The 17,753-nt window shown below is 45.6% G+C and overlaps 1 protein-coding gene across 10 annotated transcripts in view; it reads left to right on the top strand.

The window, feature by feature from the left end:
• The window catches only part of SYNE3 (spectrin repeat containing nuclear envelope family member 3), a 153,081-nt gene that overhangs the window by 116,312 nt on the left and 19,016 nt on the right, over positions 1-17,753 (top strand). For 9 of the 10 annotated variants that reach the window (XM_084839689.1, XM_084839738.1, XM_084839698.1 and 6 more), the window contains one exon: positions 11,162-15,278. The exons of the other annotated variant lie outside the window; for it this stretch is intronic. In XM_084839689.1, the coding sequence (XP_084695815.1) occupies positions 11,162-11,359 (198 nt within the window). In that variant the 3' untranslated portion in view covers positions 11,360-15,278. Of the gene's footprint in view, positions 1-11,161; positions 15,279-17,753 lie in introns of those variants that run through there. 10 annotated transcript variants of the gene reach the window in all.

A 17,753-nucleotide genomic window follows, 5' to 3' on the forward strand; every position in this document is an offset into this window, starting at 1 on the left:
TGCATAAGATTGCACTCTCAGTTGACCTTCTATCCCATCCATCTCCCAAAGCGCCTCCATCCTTGTGACTTTATCCTCACAACAACCTGTGAGGTAGGCCTGGCCAAAAGATAGTGATGGGGGCATGTTCCCTGTGCCTCAGGCAGCTGTTTTGCACCATCTCTTGCAGCATGGCAGAAGGGGCTGGGCCCAACTCTCAGATCACAGCTGGCTGCTTGGATGGGACAGATTGCATATTGCAAACTTCACTGCGGGCCTTAAAAGCGCTGCCTCCTCACACTGGCACTTGGGTTGTGTACATAATCAGGCACCCCCATTATATCTGCTATTACGTCCAATATTCCCAGCAGAGGCAAGGCTGGGAGAGAAGCAACTGCAGAGACAGAGAATGGCAGCTTTCACAGGCACAGCCTATATTGAGCAGGGGGTTGGACTTGATGGTCTTATAGGCTCCTTCCAACCCTACTATTCTATGATTCAATGATATCCGGTCTTTTTTTTTTTTTCTCCTGCCTGTTATCAAAACCATTTTGCACAATGCTTTTGGAAAAGAGTTATTACTGACCAGCAGACGTAATGTGCTAAAGAGCCCCTGGCTCTACACACTACCAATTCAGCAGGAATCAAAATGCCATAGGAAGATGAACAGAGAACAACAGTGAATGGGCACAACTAGGCTGCCAAGGCAGTATGTGTTTGATCCTAATGGCACTTTCTAAAAAAAAAAAAGTAATTTCCTACATGAAGCCTACTGCATTTGATGGAATGTTTATATAAGTTTACTGTTCTCTCTTGCCTTGCTTTTATTACTGAAGATATATAGGGTTGCCAACTTTTCTTTACTTGCCCGAGTCCTATGCTTTTAAGAGCCTGACATGCAGTAATGTAACTTAGACTTAGACTTGGAATCATAGGGTTGGAAGGGGCCTACAAGACCATCGAGTCCAGCCCCCTGCTCAATGCAGGAAGCCTGATTCCCAGGCGGTCTCCCATCCAAGTACTAATCAGGGCTGACCCTGCTTAGCTTCCGAGATCAGACGAGATCGGGCACATCCAGCCCTTTGCTCCCCCAATGAAGTTTGTCTTGGTATGTGAAGAGGCACCTCCATGTCTCTCTGAGCCTGGGTGATAGTGAGCGAGATTCCCCCGCTTTTCTCGTGTCCTGGAGGGAGAGCCAAAGGGACAACAAATGAAGGGGTAAATGCGCATGCAGCGCATCTTTAAATGCATACACTCACATACAATTAGCAGGCAGCCCTGTTAGTTGCAAAGGCGGGAGGAAGCCATGCTCACTCCATCTTAGCAGGAATGGCTGTAGCTCAGAGATAGAGTACATGCATGTTAAAGGTCCCAGGTTCCATTCCCTCCATCTCCAGTTTGGGCTGGGAAGGATCCCTGTCTGAAAACCTACTAACCTAGAGAGTGGCTGCCAGTCAGTGTAGTAAACAATACTGAGCTAAAGGGACTGGTGGTCTTACTCACCAGTATAAGGCACTTTCCTCTATTCCTTCCTATGCTGCAAACTCTCTTTATAATATAAAGTAACACCAGCAAGGGCATCAGGAAAAGGTGCAGAGGCAGGTCTGACCTTTGAGCACAAAGACCAGGTGTGAAGACAGACATCGTATAAAGTTTATATTACGTCTGTATCCACACCTGGTCTTTGTGCTCAAAGGCCAGACCTGCCTCAGCACCTTTCCCTGATGCCCTTGCTGGTGTTAGTAGCAAGACTCCTCTTGGCTCCAACGAATGCAGTTTTATGTTCTGCAAAAGTTAAGAGCATCACATTTTGATCATGTCTCGAGTCTGGTGCTTCCCACTCCTTGATCCTGCAGAGACATCACAATGCCAAAGTTGTGACAGCCTGGGCATTTCCATGGCAACCAGCAGAGTCATTAATACACAAGAACGGCCTCCGCGGCATGATCAGGCAAAACCAAGGGGAGAGGGTGGGAGTCAAAGTGTGGCAAGGACACTAAATTTATATGACTGCTGTTGTCATTAGCCTCAGGGGGGTAGGAGAAATGGGCTGAAGTGGAAAATAAGAACTGCATTGAGCAGCTGCAGTTTGCCAACTGCTTGGCAATCTTGCTTTTATCCCTCCTCGCAACCTAGTTCACTATTTCCACCCCATTTTGCAGGTTGGGAAGAGCCAGTTGCCCACGAACTGCACCACAGGTTCATGACAAAGCTGGGGGCTCGAACACACTCCATATGATAGAGGTGTGCGAAAGTATGCATGGTGTGGAGACTGTGGATAGGGAGACTTTTTCTCCCTCTCTCATAAGACTAGAACCTGTGGTCATCCCATGAAGCTGGTTGGTGGGAGATTCGGGACAGATAAAAGGAAGGACTTCTTCTCACAGCGCATAGTTAAACTATGGAATTTGCTACCGCAGGATGTAGTGATGGCCACTAACTTGGATGGCTTTAAAAGGGGGTTAGACAAATTCCTGGAAGAAAAGGCTATCAATGGCTACTAACCCCGATGGCTCTATGCTACCTCCAGTGTCGGAGGTGATATGTCTATGTACACCAGTTGCTGTAGAACATGGGTGGGAGGGTGCTGTTGTGCCCATGTCCTGCTTGCCCATTTCCCATGGGCAGCTGGCTGGCCACTGTGTGAACAGAATGCTGGACCCTTGGTCTGATCCAGCAGGGCTCTTCTTATGTTCCTAAGTTGACCTTTAAGCATGGAGAACCCATTCCTGTGAAAGGTTCTGCACCTGCCCAAGTAAGGGCTTGTTCTGTCCTGCTTCAGCTGGATGCCTCTCCACAGTCTGAACAGTCGTGATCCAGACACTTGTTAAAACCTTTTTTAAAATGTGCTCTCCTGTGTGTTCATGTCTATCCTAGTTAGTTTCAGGATGTTCTAAAAAGGCAACATACATTGCCTCTAAGACCCAGTCTTGGAGTCAATGGAGACTTAAAAAAACCCACTGGGGGCAGGAAATGCGGCGCGGAGTTAAACCCTCCCCTCCTGCTGCTCAGTCCTGGTCTAATATGAATTGGGGCCACAAGCTTACATGAGAGTAAAAAAAAGACAAGGCTCAGCTACACGCCATGCCAGCTTTCCCAAACTGGTGCCTTTCAGTTTTGGACTACAACCCCCAGCATTCCTGCCCATTGACCATGTTGGCAGGAGCTGATGGGAGTTGAAGTGCAAAACATCCAGAGTCACCAGGTTGGGGAAGGCTGCAGTACATGATCAGCGTAACAGGGGCCCCCTTCCAGTGGTGATTTCCCTCCTTGCTGAGTGAGGGGGAAGCTCTTTGTTTATATCTGCCTTCCCCAATCTAGCACCCTCAGATGTGTTGGACTGCAACCCCCATTATCCCCAGCATTGGCCATCACATATGGAAGGTGCAAAGCTGAGTGAGGCTGGTATGTATACTTTCATAGGGGTCAGCACGGGGAAGGCTTTGTTGACCAGAGGAACTACAACACACTCACACATACACACTATAGCTCCTAAGGTTTCCAGATCCAAACTTAGAGCATCTGCACCTTTAAGAGTTTCATACACACAAGACCTTGGCCAGGTGTGACTTTTCTCATTACAGCAGTGGAGCAAAGAGAATCGCAACACCTATAGAATCATAAAATAGTAGGGTTGGAAGGGGCCTACAAGGCCATCGAGTCCAACCCCCTGCTCAATGCAGGAATCCAGGTCAGAGCATCCCTGACAGATGGCTGTCCAGCCTCGTCTTGAATGCCTCCAGTGTGGGAGAGCCCACCACCTCCCGAGGTAGTTGGTTCCATTGTCGCATTGCTCTAACAGTCAGGAAGTTTTTCCTGATGCTCAGCCAGAATCTGGCTTCCTGTAACTTGAGCCCATTATTCCACCTGGTGGAATTTCCCCCATACATGCAACTTCTAAATCTACAGCAGCTCTTTCAAGAGTTGGACAGAACTCAGCAAGCCTGTCTGGGTCTAAATGCTAGCCAGATAGATATGGCAACATTTGCTGTTACTCAAGAGCTGGTGGTGGCAATCATGGGACCTGTTGGCCTCTAGAGTTATGAGTATTGTTATGCGCTCCACAGTTGGTGAGAGAGAAGTCCAGGGTGAGATGTTAGATGGCTGGGAGAGAGAGGGAACAGTGGAGCTAGATGGTATTTTTATCATTTGTTTATCTGCAAATATGCAAACAGAGCATATTGGAAGCAAGCAGACTCCTCAAGCAGGCAGCCCAACTACTAATTTAAAAAGAGCAGCTGCATCCCATGCAATACACCCTTAACTAACTTAACAGCTCTCCCATTACTTTCTCAGAGTCTATCCAAATACAAACAGGAAAAAGATCATTTCAGCTGCCTTCTCTTCCTCCCCGCAACATTGATGAGTTGGACATGCCAAAGGTGGAACAGAAAGCTTACAGACTCTTTTTCACCCATCTAGTTTGTCTGGCAGAAACATAGCTGTCAGAACATTCATGCTATCAAGAGAGAGTCAAAGTCATAGCACCCTTACGCTTGCTTCTACTTATCCAATGATGTTTCTTGATGGGATCTATTAAACACAAGGGTGCCCACCCTTTTTCACTGGCCTTGCTTTTATAGCCTAACACAGGAATTCCCATCCTCATACTGACATACCAGTAAAGCCTTTACCTGTTTGTCTTAGGCCTCTGTTAAAGGCACAGGAGCATGGCCAGGAAAGAAATTAGCAATGCTTATTCATTCACAAAAGCCTAGTTAGGTTAGTCCCCACCTCTCAGGGATATGAAAGCCCTTACTCCAGCAAAACCATAATGAAAGGTTCAGGGTGTTTCTGAAAACAAGAGATTGAAGATTCCTACTAGGTCATCTAGTTGGATCCAATAGTAAAGATTAGTCAGCCAAACGAGCAATTGTATCTTATACTGGCAACTTTGATTTGTTTATTCAGATGCTAGGCATGCATGTTGAAGTTTCCCAAGAGACAGTTTAATTTAGGTATCAACTCTTTCCAAAATTTCATCCAGAGTGAAAGAAACATAGCACCCAAAATAGCAATATCCACTCAGAGCCTGGGAATGTTTCAGTTCTCTGCTATGGACTTCACCTGTGGGCAAGAGTTGTAACCAACTGATTTTATCTTCTTGTTGTGGCCATTTTCCTTCACCATCTTAGAGAGACTGGCCATCCGAAATGTAAATGTTAGGGGTAGGCAACCATTTTGGTCATGGGCACATTTGGCAATTTGAGAAATTGTCCTGGGCACCACCACAAAATGGCTGCCATGGGAGGTGTGACAAAGGACAAGTAAGGGTGCAATCCTACCGGGATAGGTGGCCGCCTATCCAATGCAGGGCAGAAGAAGCGCAGAGGGAATCATCCCCTCCATGCTTCAGCTGCCCTGCATTTACAGTCGGCTGTCTAGCCATAGTACCTCAGAGCACGGGAAGTGGCAGCCAGATGACATGTAGGATTTGTCGTACCGGCATTTCCGACTTCCCCGGCACATTCCCAGGAATGCCCCGTTTTCGCCACTCTGCACTCCTCTTCCAAGCTCGGAGCACAGGACAGGGTGGAGGTCGGTTCTCAGGGAACTGACCTCAGAGCGCGGACTCCAAGGTCCGTTCCCAGGAACCGACCTATCCTATGGCCGTCTAGCTGCTGACTAGCAGCCATAGGATTGCTCCCTAAATTACCCAAAAGACTGAGTGCAAGGCAGAGGTGTGAGCTAAGGCCCAGCACAATGGACAAACTGCTCTGAGAACCAGTTTTCAACACCGGCTGAACCCTATTTCACAGCAATCTGAGCTGCTGGTAAGAAAATGCATCCTTTTTTTTTATGAGTGGGGTAGGGCAACTTAGAAGCTGGCAAGAAAGGTGCTCAGTGGTGTGTTGGTGCCTCTGGGCAGCATGTTACCTACCCCTGGCTTAGGTATTTGGATTCCTGCATCTTCATAATCTTGTACTCTTTCTGTGGCTTACAACACAGGCATCTGAGAGCTAGAAACCCAGTTTTTTTTTCCCCCTTGTAGTTTTTGCATTCACCCCTGCTTTTCCTTCAAACCAAGGAACTCTATTATACAAAGAAAAAATTGAAGGGAAAATTGCTATGTCATTTCCCAATGAATTTGGCAGACGATATTTAAAGCCCAAGAGTTTAGAAGGCTAGGAGATTAAGTTGACTTACACAACTATACTAGTAACACAACTTTTTTAGACTGTGTGCACCCCCATCCCCCTACCTGCAAGAATATGGAGATAACTGGCTTGCTCCATGGGACGGCTATGACAATGACTGAGATTACATAAGAAGTAATTTCCACCCTCAAAAAGCACTATGTATAGAATAGTACCATGTACCATCTGTACTCACATCTTTTCTTAAGATGTCTAGTCCCTGTCTATTAAGGGAAGAGACAGGTTGGGGCCATAGTTCAGTGGTAAAGCAATGTTTTGCATGTGGTGGGTCTCAGATTCCATCCCCAGCATCTCCAGGAAGGCCTGGGAAGGGACCCTTTTCTGCACTGCTGCTGGTCAGTGTAGACCAGGGGTGGGTAACCTCTTTCGACCCAAGGGCTGAATCTAATTACGGAGAAGGTCTGGGGGGGGGGGTTGCATTTCAGTGGTGGGTGGAGCTGAAAGCAAAGGGGGTGGTGCCAACAATACACACACAAAAACCCCCAGCTGTTTGTGGCTTAAAACTCTGACTGCCAGTAACATTTCAGAGAGAGGCATTTCATTTAAAGAGAGGCATTTCAGCCTTTTAGAATGGAGGGGAAACCACACGAATGCCGGGAAACTACCAAACTATCAGTGGTTGGGGAAAGGCGGTGGGACTGGTGGAAGGGGGTATGAGCATCTGGGGAACCTCAGAGGGCTGGATTGGGACCAGAGGTGAACCACATTTGGCCCACAGTCCTGAGTTTCCCCACCCCGATGTAGACAGTACTGAGCTTGATGGAATGTATGCAACCTCATTTCTTCCAGACATTTTGCAGTGAAGGTATCTGAGCATGTACAGAATGCCCTTCCCTTACTGTTGAACAACTGCATGCGTTCATCACTGAAGCAGCATTTTGGAACAAAGTCTTTATGGTTTCTGAACCAGAGAACTTTGGTTAATGGCTTAGAAACAATAAGCCAGGATTTTAAGCTATAGTTTAAAGTTGGCTTAATATCCTCTCCTGTTGCAAAGCTGTTAACCATAGTTTCCCGGTTCAGATGAAATGGAAAACTATAGTTAATGGAAGACTCCTTGGCTTGTTTGCTCACTTGTGCGAACAGGCTCCATGCACAGCCCAAAGGCTCGTGCATATTTGAAATACATTCATCCAGATGTGACCATTCTGTTTCTTGCTGGTCCTTTTGCCCGTTTTGTTCTCCCACTTGATGTGGCAAGGAGACTCAAAAACTGCCTTCCCCAACCTAGCCCGCATCAGAGGTCTGAGGCTGCATCTCCCATCCTCCTCAGCCAGCATGGCAACCATGCTGGTTGGGGAGGATGGTAGTTGTAGTCCAACACTTCTGGAGGACACTGGGCTGGAGAGGTTCCCCACTGGACACCAGAAGTGGTTGGGTGAAGCAGCAGATTGGAAAGCAGAGTGGTTAGATACTCTGTCAGTTCCTAGGAGCTTCTGAAGCAGGAATGGACAACTACAGGAGGTCTGAGGGCCATTTTCAGAATCTGAAAGTTGCTTTGAACTGTTCTTTAAAAATCAGTGGTTTGCCACCAAAATTCGGTAGGACTCCTCTCTGTAGTGCTAAAACGGTCACATTTAGCTTGCAAACAAGCTAAATTTGGCCCTCGTAGTTTTCCATAGTGCTCGATAGTGCTAAAAGTGCCATGGCGGGGGTGTATATATATAAATTTCACAGCTGCCGAATTCAGCGGGAGGGGGCATATTGCCCACAGTCCATGTGTTGCCCACCCCTATTTTCCCAGGGTAAGACCTGGCGACCTGCTGTGTGACGTGGTTCTATTTACTGTGGACAGACAGACTGTCTTTCTGTGATGTTGTGCTGCTCTTGTTCTGTGCTGCTGCGGCGTTCTCTGAGGGAAACCATGCCTTTTTGTAAGGCCAGAACTTCATTCCTGTCTCCCTTCTTCCCCTTCCCCTTATTATAATGAGCCATTGCTGAGCAGCAGACACAGTTGTAAAGGGCACTTACTATATGTTGAGCTCAAATTTCACCATCTGTTCCACTTCCCTTTTTATTCCCTGGCATCTTGTAAAATATGAGACTTGTACAGGAAATAATGAAAAGAAGCCGGCTTGACTGTAACAGGGGGACTTTCTGCTGCCCTTCTGCCCCTCAGAGATTCGACAGAGAAGAAGGCCCAGGGCTCACTTCTGATCCTGAATAAGCCAAACTGCTGGTGCCCTGGATGCAGCAAATATATACAAACAAGAAGCAAAGCTTTGGCCATGAAGAGGGTGTGTGAAGCTTGCCCTTTGGTGTAACTGAATACCCACCAAAAGCAGTCATTTCTCCCCAGCAGGCACCATGTTCCTGTCTGGCATGCAGACAGTTCGGAAAATGTGTAACCAGTGCTTGGAAATCACAAAATTAGTACTAAAGGCAACTGTGGTCTCCCTCGGGTAAACCGAGGCTCAGAAATTGTCTGGGAAAAAAAGATCCTTTTTAACACTGAGCATTTTCTTAGCAATTTAGTGTCTGGCAAATTGTCACACCTAGGTCAATTCCAGTCTCTTGGCTCATGGAAGCCCTTTTTATGGCATTCAGAAATCCCAGCCTCTTTATGTTCACCACCTCTTTCCATGGAAGCATTGCTTGTTCATATAGAAGGTACCGCCTTGCATAATGTAAAAATGGGTTGCATTGTGTAAAAATAGGAAGGTATGCCAAGAATCAAATTGCCCCAATGTTATAGCAACTCTGGACCAAACTACGCGTGATGAGTGCAAGCTCCAGTTTCTGAGGGCTCTTGGGCAAAACACCCTCGATGGACCCCTTCCTCAGTGAGTCTATGTTCTCACCATCATTATCACCAGCTGCTATTAGTATTCATCTTCTTCCTCATTATTCCTGCCACTTGCTTGCGCAACAGGCAAAGAGCCAGTAGGTGATGGCATCTGCTCCTCCTCCTTCTCACCACCTCTGCTGTCTTCGCTAGAGTGAGAGGCAGATGAACAAGTTGGTTGCAATGGTGGAGAGGAGCAACTCCAGGAGGCTTTTGTCAGTAAGCCTCTGTTGGGGCATGGGCCCTCAGCCAGTGCCCAACCATGCCTGCCCTTGACCCCGGCCCTGCATACGATGCTGAATGCATCTTTGTACCTATGGGGAATTCCTTTCCTCAAAGCAAATACAAGCTTCTTCAGAACCACAGCAGGGAAGGAAAGAATTAAATTTCCCCTCTACACCTGCTCTGATACTGTTCATTATGTCCCACACATTTTATGTTGCATGTAGTTTCGCCCTCAATACTAGTTTGGGGCATAATGAAAAAACAGAGTGACAGGATGTGCAGTTCACTTATGCTTCCTATTCTCCACACATCTTTCACACTCCCCCCACCCGCCCACAGCTTATCGTCATGGCTGAAACATCCAAGAGAAATGTTGGAGTTTAGCCTTGTTTTAATGTTTCTAAACAAGAAGATAGCAAGATCATTTAATCTTAAGAAAAGCTCCATATGGACTCTAAGGGCTGGCTGGGGAATGCTGGGAGTTGTAGGACTTCTTCTCTGTCTAAACACACATAGGATTGCGCCCTAAGTGTGAGTGTTTACTCTGAAGGACTTCGCTCATGGTAACAACCTCAGGAACATGGGAAGCGGGTTCACTTGCCAGTGGTCTGGGAAACAGTCTGATACTGGTGACCTGTGCTACCCCCAAAAAAGTCTCTGTCGTGCTCTTAGAGTACGCCCACCCACAAGGTAGTGCAGTCTTAGCCACCCCAAAGCCATCCAAATGACCTGACTTGCCCCACTATGATGCCTTATTGAGGGTATTGAGCCTCTTTCAGTCCAAGGAGCAAATTCAATTTTGGAAAAGCTTTCAGCAGTTGCATCCCATTGGTGGGTGGGGCCAAACTATCAGCATATTTTATTTACTGCCAGTAATTAAGCCTTAGGAAGGGCATTTCAACCTCTTACAATTGGGGGTAGGGGAAGCCAGGAAACCACCAAACCATCAGCAGTTGGGGAAAGTGGGGTGGGGCCAAGGGCAGGGGCCATTGCCATCTGCGGAACCTGTAAGGTTGGATTTTGTCCCCTAACAGGCTGGATTTTGCCCATAAACCTGCTTATTTGCTACGGGGCCAGGTTTAAGGTATTTATACTCACGTTCAAAGCCCTAAACAACTTGGGACCAGGATACCTGAGAGAGTGCCGTCTCCCTCTTCTGCCCGGTCACTGAGGTCATCGGAGGGCTTGCTGCTGGTGGTTCCACACAGCCCGGTTGGAGTCCACCAGGAAAAGAGCCTTCAGTGTGGTGGCCCCTTTCCTGTGGAACTCTCTGCCTTTGGAGGTCAGGCAGGTGCCAATGCTGTGTTGCTGTCAGCTCTTCCTGAAGACATTGTTATTTCGAGAGGCCTTCCTTGAGTGACCAGCCGCAGTTTATTAAGTTCAGAATCTGTTCTTTTAAAATTTTTTAATGGTTTTAATTATGGGGTGTTATTCTTTTGTCTTGTTGTTCACCACTCTGAAACCTTTGATGTGGAGCGGTATAGAAAAATTGTTAATAAATAAAATAAATAAACCTGAGGTTCAACACCCTTGTTTAGGGATGTCAGAGGAATCCACAACAGAACCAAATGAGTTCGGATTTTCATGAATCCGACCCACAGACCCCGCAGTGGACTGGCTTTCCCCCGTCGGGTGGATTTTGCAGACTTGTGGGCTGTTTTTCTAACTTTCCTGAATTGTGCACTAATTTCGTCATAGAAAAATTTGCAATTAAAAAAAAAGGCCTCAAATGCACATTTTCTCTGTAAGCATTTGGTGGAATTTGTGCATTCTGCACTTGTGAATTTGCGCAAATTCGGAAACGAAAAGGTCTGATTCCATGGACGGGCAAACAATGGAACAAAAGGCACCTCACAATCCACAGAACACAGGCAGAATGGATTTTGCACAAGCCATACCTCCCTACCCCTTTCTATACTCCATACGTCTCCCCGGCTTGAAGAAAGCGCGACCGAATACAGATTTCCATAGAGGCCAGCCTTCATTAATGCCCCCTTTGGCCCATGTCTTCCAGGGACGACCAGCCAGAGCGTGTTCTTTCCTGCGTCGTGTGTGCTGGGCAGCTCTGCCCCTCCAGCTGCTCCTGTTGCTCCTGCTACTCCTCGCCTTCCTGCTGCCTCTAGCTGAGGAGACGCACAGCTGCAAGCTCGCCAACAATTTTGCACACTCCTTCAACCTGATGCTGACTTACAAGCACCCACCGCCAACTTAGGTCCTCTGCCACAGGCAGGTGCAGCTGAGGTGACAGGTTGAGTTATCCAAGTGGCTTTTCCCTGGGATGTCTCGTCTTCTGCAGGCTCCCCTGGGATCCAAGACAACTAGTAAGGGACCCACGAAAACTGGAAACTTGGTCAAATGATCTACATTGTCCATTGTATGCTCAGGCTATAGAAATGAAGTATTCCTATTTAGAGCTACAATTATATTTTTAAATATATGACTATATTTGTACTGTATATATGAATTTTATATATATATATATATGTATGTATGTATGTACGTACGTCTCAAGGAAAGGTGTCCTGAAATCAGTGTTTTCAACCTAATCCTGCCAATTTTGTTTTTGCCTGTGTCGTTGAATAACAGTAGATATTTCCACTAACTCCTGGTTAAACACAAAAAGTAGAGTAAGGGCATCACCAGTTGTGATGCCAAACATGAAGTTGCCATGAAAAACGGCAGCCATGCGTCAAGTTCCCCCTCCTCTACCCATGAAGGTGCAATTATGGAAACTATGGTTTCACAAGATTGAAGGAATCTTAGTTAATTAATTGTATGACTGGATTAATTAATTTGTGACATTTTCATACATTTGCATATGAGTAAAAACTATACTTCAGCTAATGCTTCTTTTGTTTTTAGAGGTTTTAAGGGGATGCACACATCTGTTGGAGCAGGCATTATCTTTTTTGTGTGAGAAAACGGGATGCATCTTTTGGTGCTTGCTCTCTCTAGCTTTTATAAAGACCTGCATTAAAAACATCTTTTAAAAAAAAAAATCTGCTGCCTGGAATTTTAATTGTTTAAACTTTTTAATCAATCCAGCTGATTAATAAATTAAGCACTGCAGCCCTACTGAAAACATGCTCCATATTATTCGCTGTTGCAGGATGGTGACAGGCAGCACATCATATCATGTTTTCATAATTACACGTTATAGGCAGAGGAGGGGAACTCAACATGGGGTTCCCATTTTGGTAGCAACTGTGAATTTCTCATCATGACCAGTTCCACCCAAAGTGTGAGAAGATAAAAGATTGTCCTGGGAACCTTGTGACAGGGAAGAACTTAATGAATGTAGAAGTAAATGGTATAGAATCATGTTTAAATAAACTCCACTACAATTGGACACTGCAAAAAACGAAAAAGGCGGAAAGATTCTGTTTAAGTGAATAACTATTTATTGAGGTCTAAATTTTCCTGATTGTTTTGTCTCTCCAGCATTGTCTAACTAGGACAGCCAACTAAATTGTTGGTAGGAGTTTCAGATAAGAGGGTACATCGGGGAACCTGGGGATATGTGCATTACAACTTGGACTGAAGGGAGAGTTCTCAACCCCTAGCCACCCACCCCTAGTCTGTGTTTTAAGTACTGGGCTGCAAAATCTCTGGAAATAACTGTGTTGGGGGGAGAGGCTGAGTACATATTTTGTACTGGGCCCAAAAAAATTCTGCTGGCAGCCCCAATTTCATCTATCTCATACTGAATTCCTAAGTAGGCAAACTGTCTTGCTTAGTTTTTTTCTTAATCTTTTGTTCTCCATCACATGCTTGGCTAGAAATGCACTCCCCATGTCTGGCCCTTCAGGTCATTAAGGAGAAGTGGCTAGACTTGCTGCAATGTGTAGCAATCTGTTACTTTGTCCTCACAAGAATATAAGAAGAGGCATGCTGGGTCAGATCAAAGGCCTCTCCAATCCAGCAGTCTGTTCCTACAGTGGCCAACCGGATGCCTGTGAGAAGCCGACAAGCATGTCATGAGTGCAATAGCACCCTCTAGTTTGTATAACAACTGGTATTCAGAGGCATACTGCATCTGATATTGGATATAATATATAACCATAGATAGGCTTACTGTCCATGAATTTGTCTAATTAAAGTGGGTTCCACCCTTAAAGGTGGCCTAAAAATAATGCTAAATAAATAAATAATCCCCTTTTAAAGCTGTCCAAGTTGGTGGCCATCACTGCATCTTGTGGTAGCAATTTCTGTAGTTTATGCAAAGTACTTCCTTTGAGCTGTTCTGTATCTCACACCATTCTACTTCATTGGATGTCCCTGGGTTCTAGTATTATGAGAGAGAAAAACATTTCCTTATCCAATTTCTCCACACCATGCATAATTTTATACACCTCCATCATGTTCCCCCTTACTCACCATTTTTTCTAAGCTAAAAGCCCTGGACATTGTAACCTTTCCTCACGGAGGAGTTGCTCCAGCCTTCTGATCATTTGGATTGGCTTTTTCTGCACCCTTTTCAGCTCTGTGAATGGCCTAGACACTCCATGGACCTAAAAAACCTCCATGTTTCCTCCTCCTTCCCCATCTCTCTCCCCTGAAGTACTTTAGGATGGTTGTTGTCTTGGAATGCACAGCATAGGCACTCATGCCCCCAGCAGGAAATCACTGTGCTATTACCGTTATTTTCGGAAGGAATATAGGATGTCATGTAAGAGGGATGGGGACATTGTCCCCAAATAATGCATGTGTGTTTGTAGGTACTCTGATTATTGGGCCTTAGTGTAGGTAGGTAGGGAGAGAGAGAGAGTGAGAGAGAGAGACTCACTATCACAGGTTATAAGAATATAGGTATATTTTTCCTTAGCGGACACATCTTCCCAAATCCAGCTGTACCAAAAAAACATAAATGTGGGGGTACAGGGGGCATTTAGCACTGGGCAGAAAACAACAGATTGAAATTTAATAGGGATAAATGCCAAGTTCTGTACCTAGGAAAAAGAAACCAAATGTACAGTTACAAGATGGGGGATACTTGGCTCAACAACACTACAAACAAGAAGGATCTTGGAATTGTTGTAGATCACAAGCTGAATATGAGCCAACCATGTGATGTGGCTGCAAAAATGGCAAATGCTATTTTGGGCTCCATTAACAGAAGTATAGCTTCCAAACCCCATGAAATACTAGATCCCCTCTACTCAGCATTGGTTAGGCCTCATCTTGAGTCCTGTGTCCAGTTCTGGGCGCCACACTTGAAGAAGTATGCAGACAAGCTGGAGAGGGTTCAGAGGAGGGCAACAAAGATGATCAGGGGACTGGAAACAAAGCCCTATGAAGAGAGACTGGAAGAACTGAGCATGTTTAACCTTGAGAAGAGAAGACTGAGGGGAGATATGAAAGCTCTCTTAAGTACCTGAACGGTTGTCACAGACAGGAAGGCCGGGATCTCTTCTTCGTCTTCGTCTCTGTCTTCATCTTCTTCCTTTTTTTGAATATATTTTATTTAATTTATCTTTATAAATGAAATAAACAATACCAAAAATTACCAACAACCTGATCAATAGTACAATTTCCCAACAATACAATATTCTGATGAGGACGCCACAATAACAAAAAGAGAAGGAAAGGGGGGGGGGGAGGAAAAGGGAGGATGAAAGGAAGTGAAGAAAAAAGATTCTTTCCCCTTCCTCCCCCTCTCCCTCCCCCTTAAAGAATGAAGTTTAAACTCCAATACCCCCTGGCCTCCGATGCCATTCTATTTTAAAAACTATATAGGCCAGGATCTCTTCTCGATCAACCCAGAGTGCAGGACACGGAATAATGGGCTGAAGTTACAGGAAGCCAGATTCCAGCTGAACATCAGGAAAAACGTCCTGGCTGTTAGAGCAATATGATGATGGAACCAATTCCCTAGGGAGGTAGTGAACTCTCCCACACTGGACTGGAGACATTCATGATGAGGCTGGACAGCCACTTGTCAGGGATGCTTTGACTTAGATACCTGCATTGAGCAGGGGGTTGGACTCGAGGGTCTTATAGGCCCCTTCCAACCCTACTATTCTGTGATTCTGTCTAGGACATTTTCCCCAAAACTCGGGTTATGTCAAACCTCAGAGCCTAGTGGTTGATTAAAAAAAAAAAAAATGAGCTAAAATAGCCAGAAGGAGACATTTACAGAAAAAAAGCAGCACTTGGGATAAAGGATCATCCCTTGCTCTCATTTGCTGATTCTCCTTTGCAAATAGATGTCTTCCCTTGTCACCCGTGTTAAGAATATAAGGGAAAATGGAATTGGGTAGCCCTTATTTATCAAGATAATGTGCAGTTCTGCCCTGAGAGATTTGGAGAGAGGGACCCAAACGTAACCAAAAGTACAAGTTATGTTTTAACAGTAAACAGGAGGGAAAGGAAAGCCACTGGGTCTGTTTCTCTTCTGCCAAGGAGTCCAATGTACAAACACGGAGGTTCTTTTACATGTATAAATGAGTTCTTCATACCTCTGTTATTTCTTCCACTCTCCTGATTAATCTGCTCAAGAGCTCTGCAGGTCTACACTGTGTTTCACTTAACTTGTGAGGAGCCCTGAGGAGAACAACCCCCGTGGCTACAGAGAAGGGATCTAATTTAATCATGCAGGCTTCCAACCATGTGCTTCTCCCCACCTCCACTGCAGGTGAAAAAGATCAGCAGTTATTTTTAAGAAGAGGAGGAGGACGAGGAAAGAAAAGCTAAAGAACGTATCCAGTTGGTCCCCACAGCATAGTCAGAATTGCAATCCTGCAATCCAGGTAGTTTTCACTAGGGATGTATGAGAAAGTGTTTGAAAAATGCCTGTGTTTGAGAAATGTGCATGGAAAAAATGCATACAATTGGAAAAGGCACCCAAACATCCTTTAGTCCATTGGAGAAGGATGTGTACATTTCAAAAATGCACACGATGTGGATGTTTGGAAAAATGCACACGAAAAGATGCACAGATTTTTGTGCAACAAAAAAAAAAGCTTGCAATCTGATATGGACATGAGTGAGGTGGATTTCAGAGAGCCTCAACAAGCTCGAATTTTGCGGATTCACACATCTTTAGTTTTCACATACTTTTAAAATCCCCGCTAAAGCTGGGATTCCCCCATCACCCCATCCCACTCTTTCTGTGGTCCCATGATCCACCTCTCCTCTCATTCTTCATGCAGCACTCTTGAAGACCTGCTCATTGCCTTCTCGCCTTAACAGGAGATTTGAATGTATTTGAACACGACCTGCAATGCAAGACTAGAACCCCAAGCCAAATTCTGAACCCACAGAAGACTGTTAGGGTATTCTAGTATGGCCTGGAGATGAAGTAAAGGGGCATAAAAGGCAACCAAGGGGGACGAAAATGAGGTGGAGGAGGAGCGAAATTGCAGGAAAGGTCAACAGGCAGAGACAAAAGAAGTGTCTCTTTTGCGTCTCTTTGTTTCCATGAACACTACAGACCCTGGTTGAGAATAGGGTTGCTAACCCTTCAACAGGTCGATGAAGGTTGCCTTTAGCAACAGCTAGAGGTGTGTGCAGGCATTGGCAAGTGATGTTTACCTCCATGCTGTGAAAAGCTTAATTTCTATGCATCAAGTGGCGGGTTAAAGCACAAGAGCAACCTTGGCTGGCCAGTTGGCAACCCTAGCTGTGACTCAATCCTAGAGGCCGTTTAAAGAGGTTAGGAGGCCATCTACTTGCTCCTCCCCCCTCCCTTCCCGGTTCAGATCACAGGTGACTATTCCTCAAGAACATCTATATAGCTAGTATGATGTGGAAGAATAAGAATCATAAAAAAAATAACCACAAGGAATACTCTTTAATTACCCAGCTCTTTAACACTTTAATCATAAGAACACAGGAAGCTGCCTTATACTGGGTTAGCCCCTTGGTCCATCTAGCCTAGTATTGTCTACCCTGACTGGCAGCTACTCTCCAGGGTTTCAGGCAGGTTTTTTTCCCAGCCCTACCTGGGAATGGAACCTGGGACCTTCTGCTCTGCCACTGAGCTACGGCCTCTGTGGTTTGGTCTTTCCAAGATCAAGCTTCTGAACCATGATGTCCATATGCTGCCTCCTCCCTCCCTCGCTCCCTTGTTACTGTAATCTCTTTCTCTCCTTCGCCCATGCTGAAACTTGAAATGGTTACGTGTGAGCAACTCCCTCGGTATTGCTTTCCTCCTTATCACCCGACAAAGGATCCCACTGACCTTGGTGCAAGAGACGTTACTGTAGGAGGATGTCAGGCTATAGGGCGATCATAGGAGGCATAAGAGACATTCTTTCCATCAAGGGGTCAGAGCAAAATGATGGCAATGTCACTCAGTGTTGCACTCATACTTTGTTTTCATTTTAAAAAAAAGAGTGGGGGGGGCAAGCGAAATTCAAAACAGATTTTTGCAGCTGGAGCTCTCTCTTTCCACCATCCTCCTCTCATCATGGAATTTATTCTCTGCTGAATGTTACAGCACATCCAGGGTCTCAGACTTTGCCCTGTAGGCCTCCTCAGGTCAAGGAAGAGAAGAGTACTTGAAAAAGCCCCTCCAATGTCATTAATAGGCAGAATTCACAATTTACTGTGCTAAGGAAGCAGCTTATAGGATGGAGGGAAAGGACGAATTCTCCCCCAGTGCA

The sequence above is a fragment of the Heloderma suspectum genome, chromosome 1, assembly GCF_057233095.1.
Source record: "Heloderma suspectum isolate Gila_16-S chromosome 1, 16-S_ref, whole genome shotgun sequence".
In the NCBI taxonomy this organism is placed as follows: Eukaryota; Metazoa; Chordata; class Lepidosauria; order Squamata; family Helodermatidae; genus Heloderma; species Heloderma suspectum.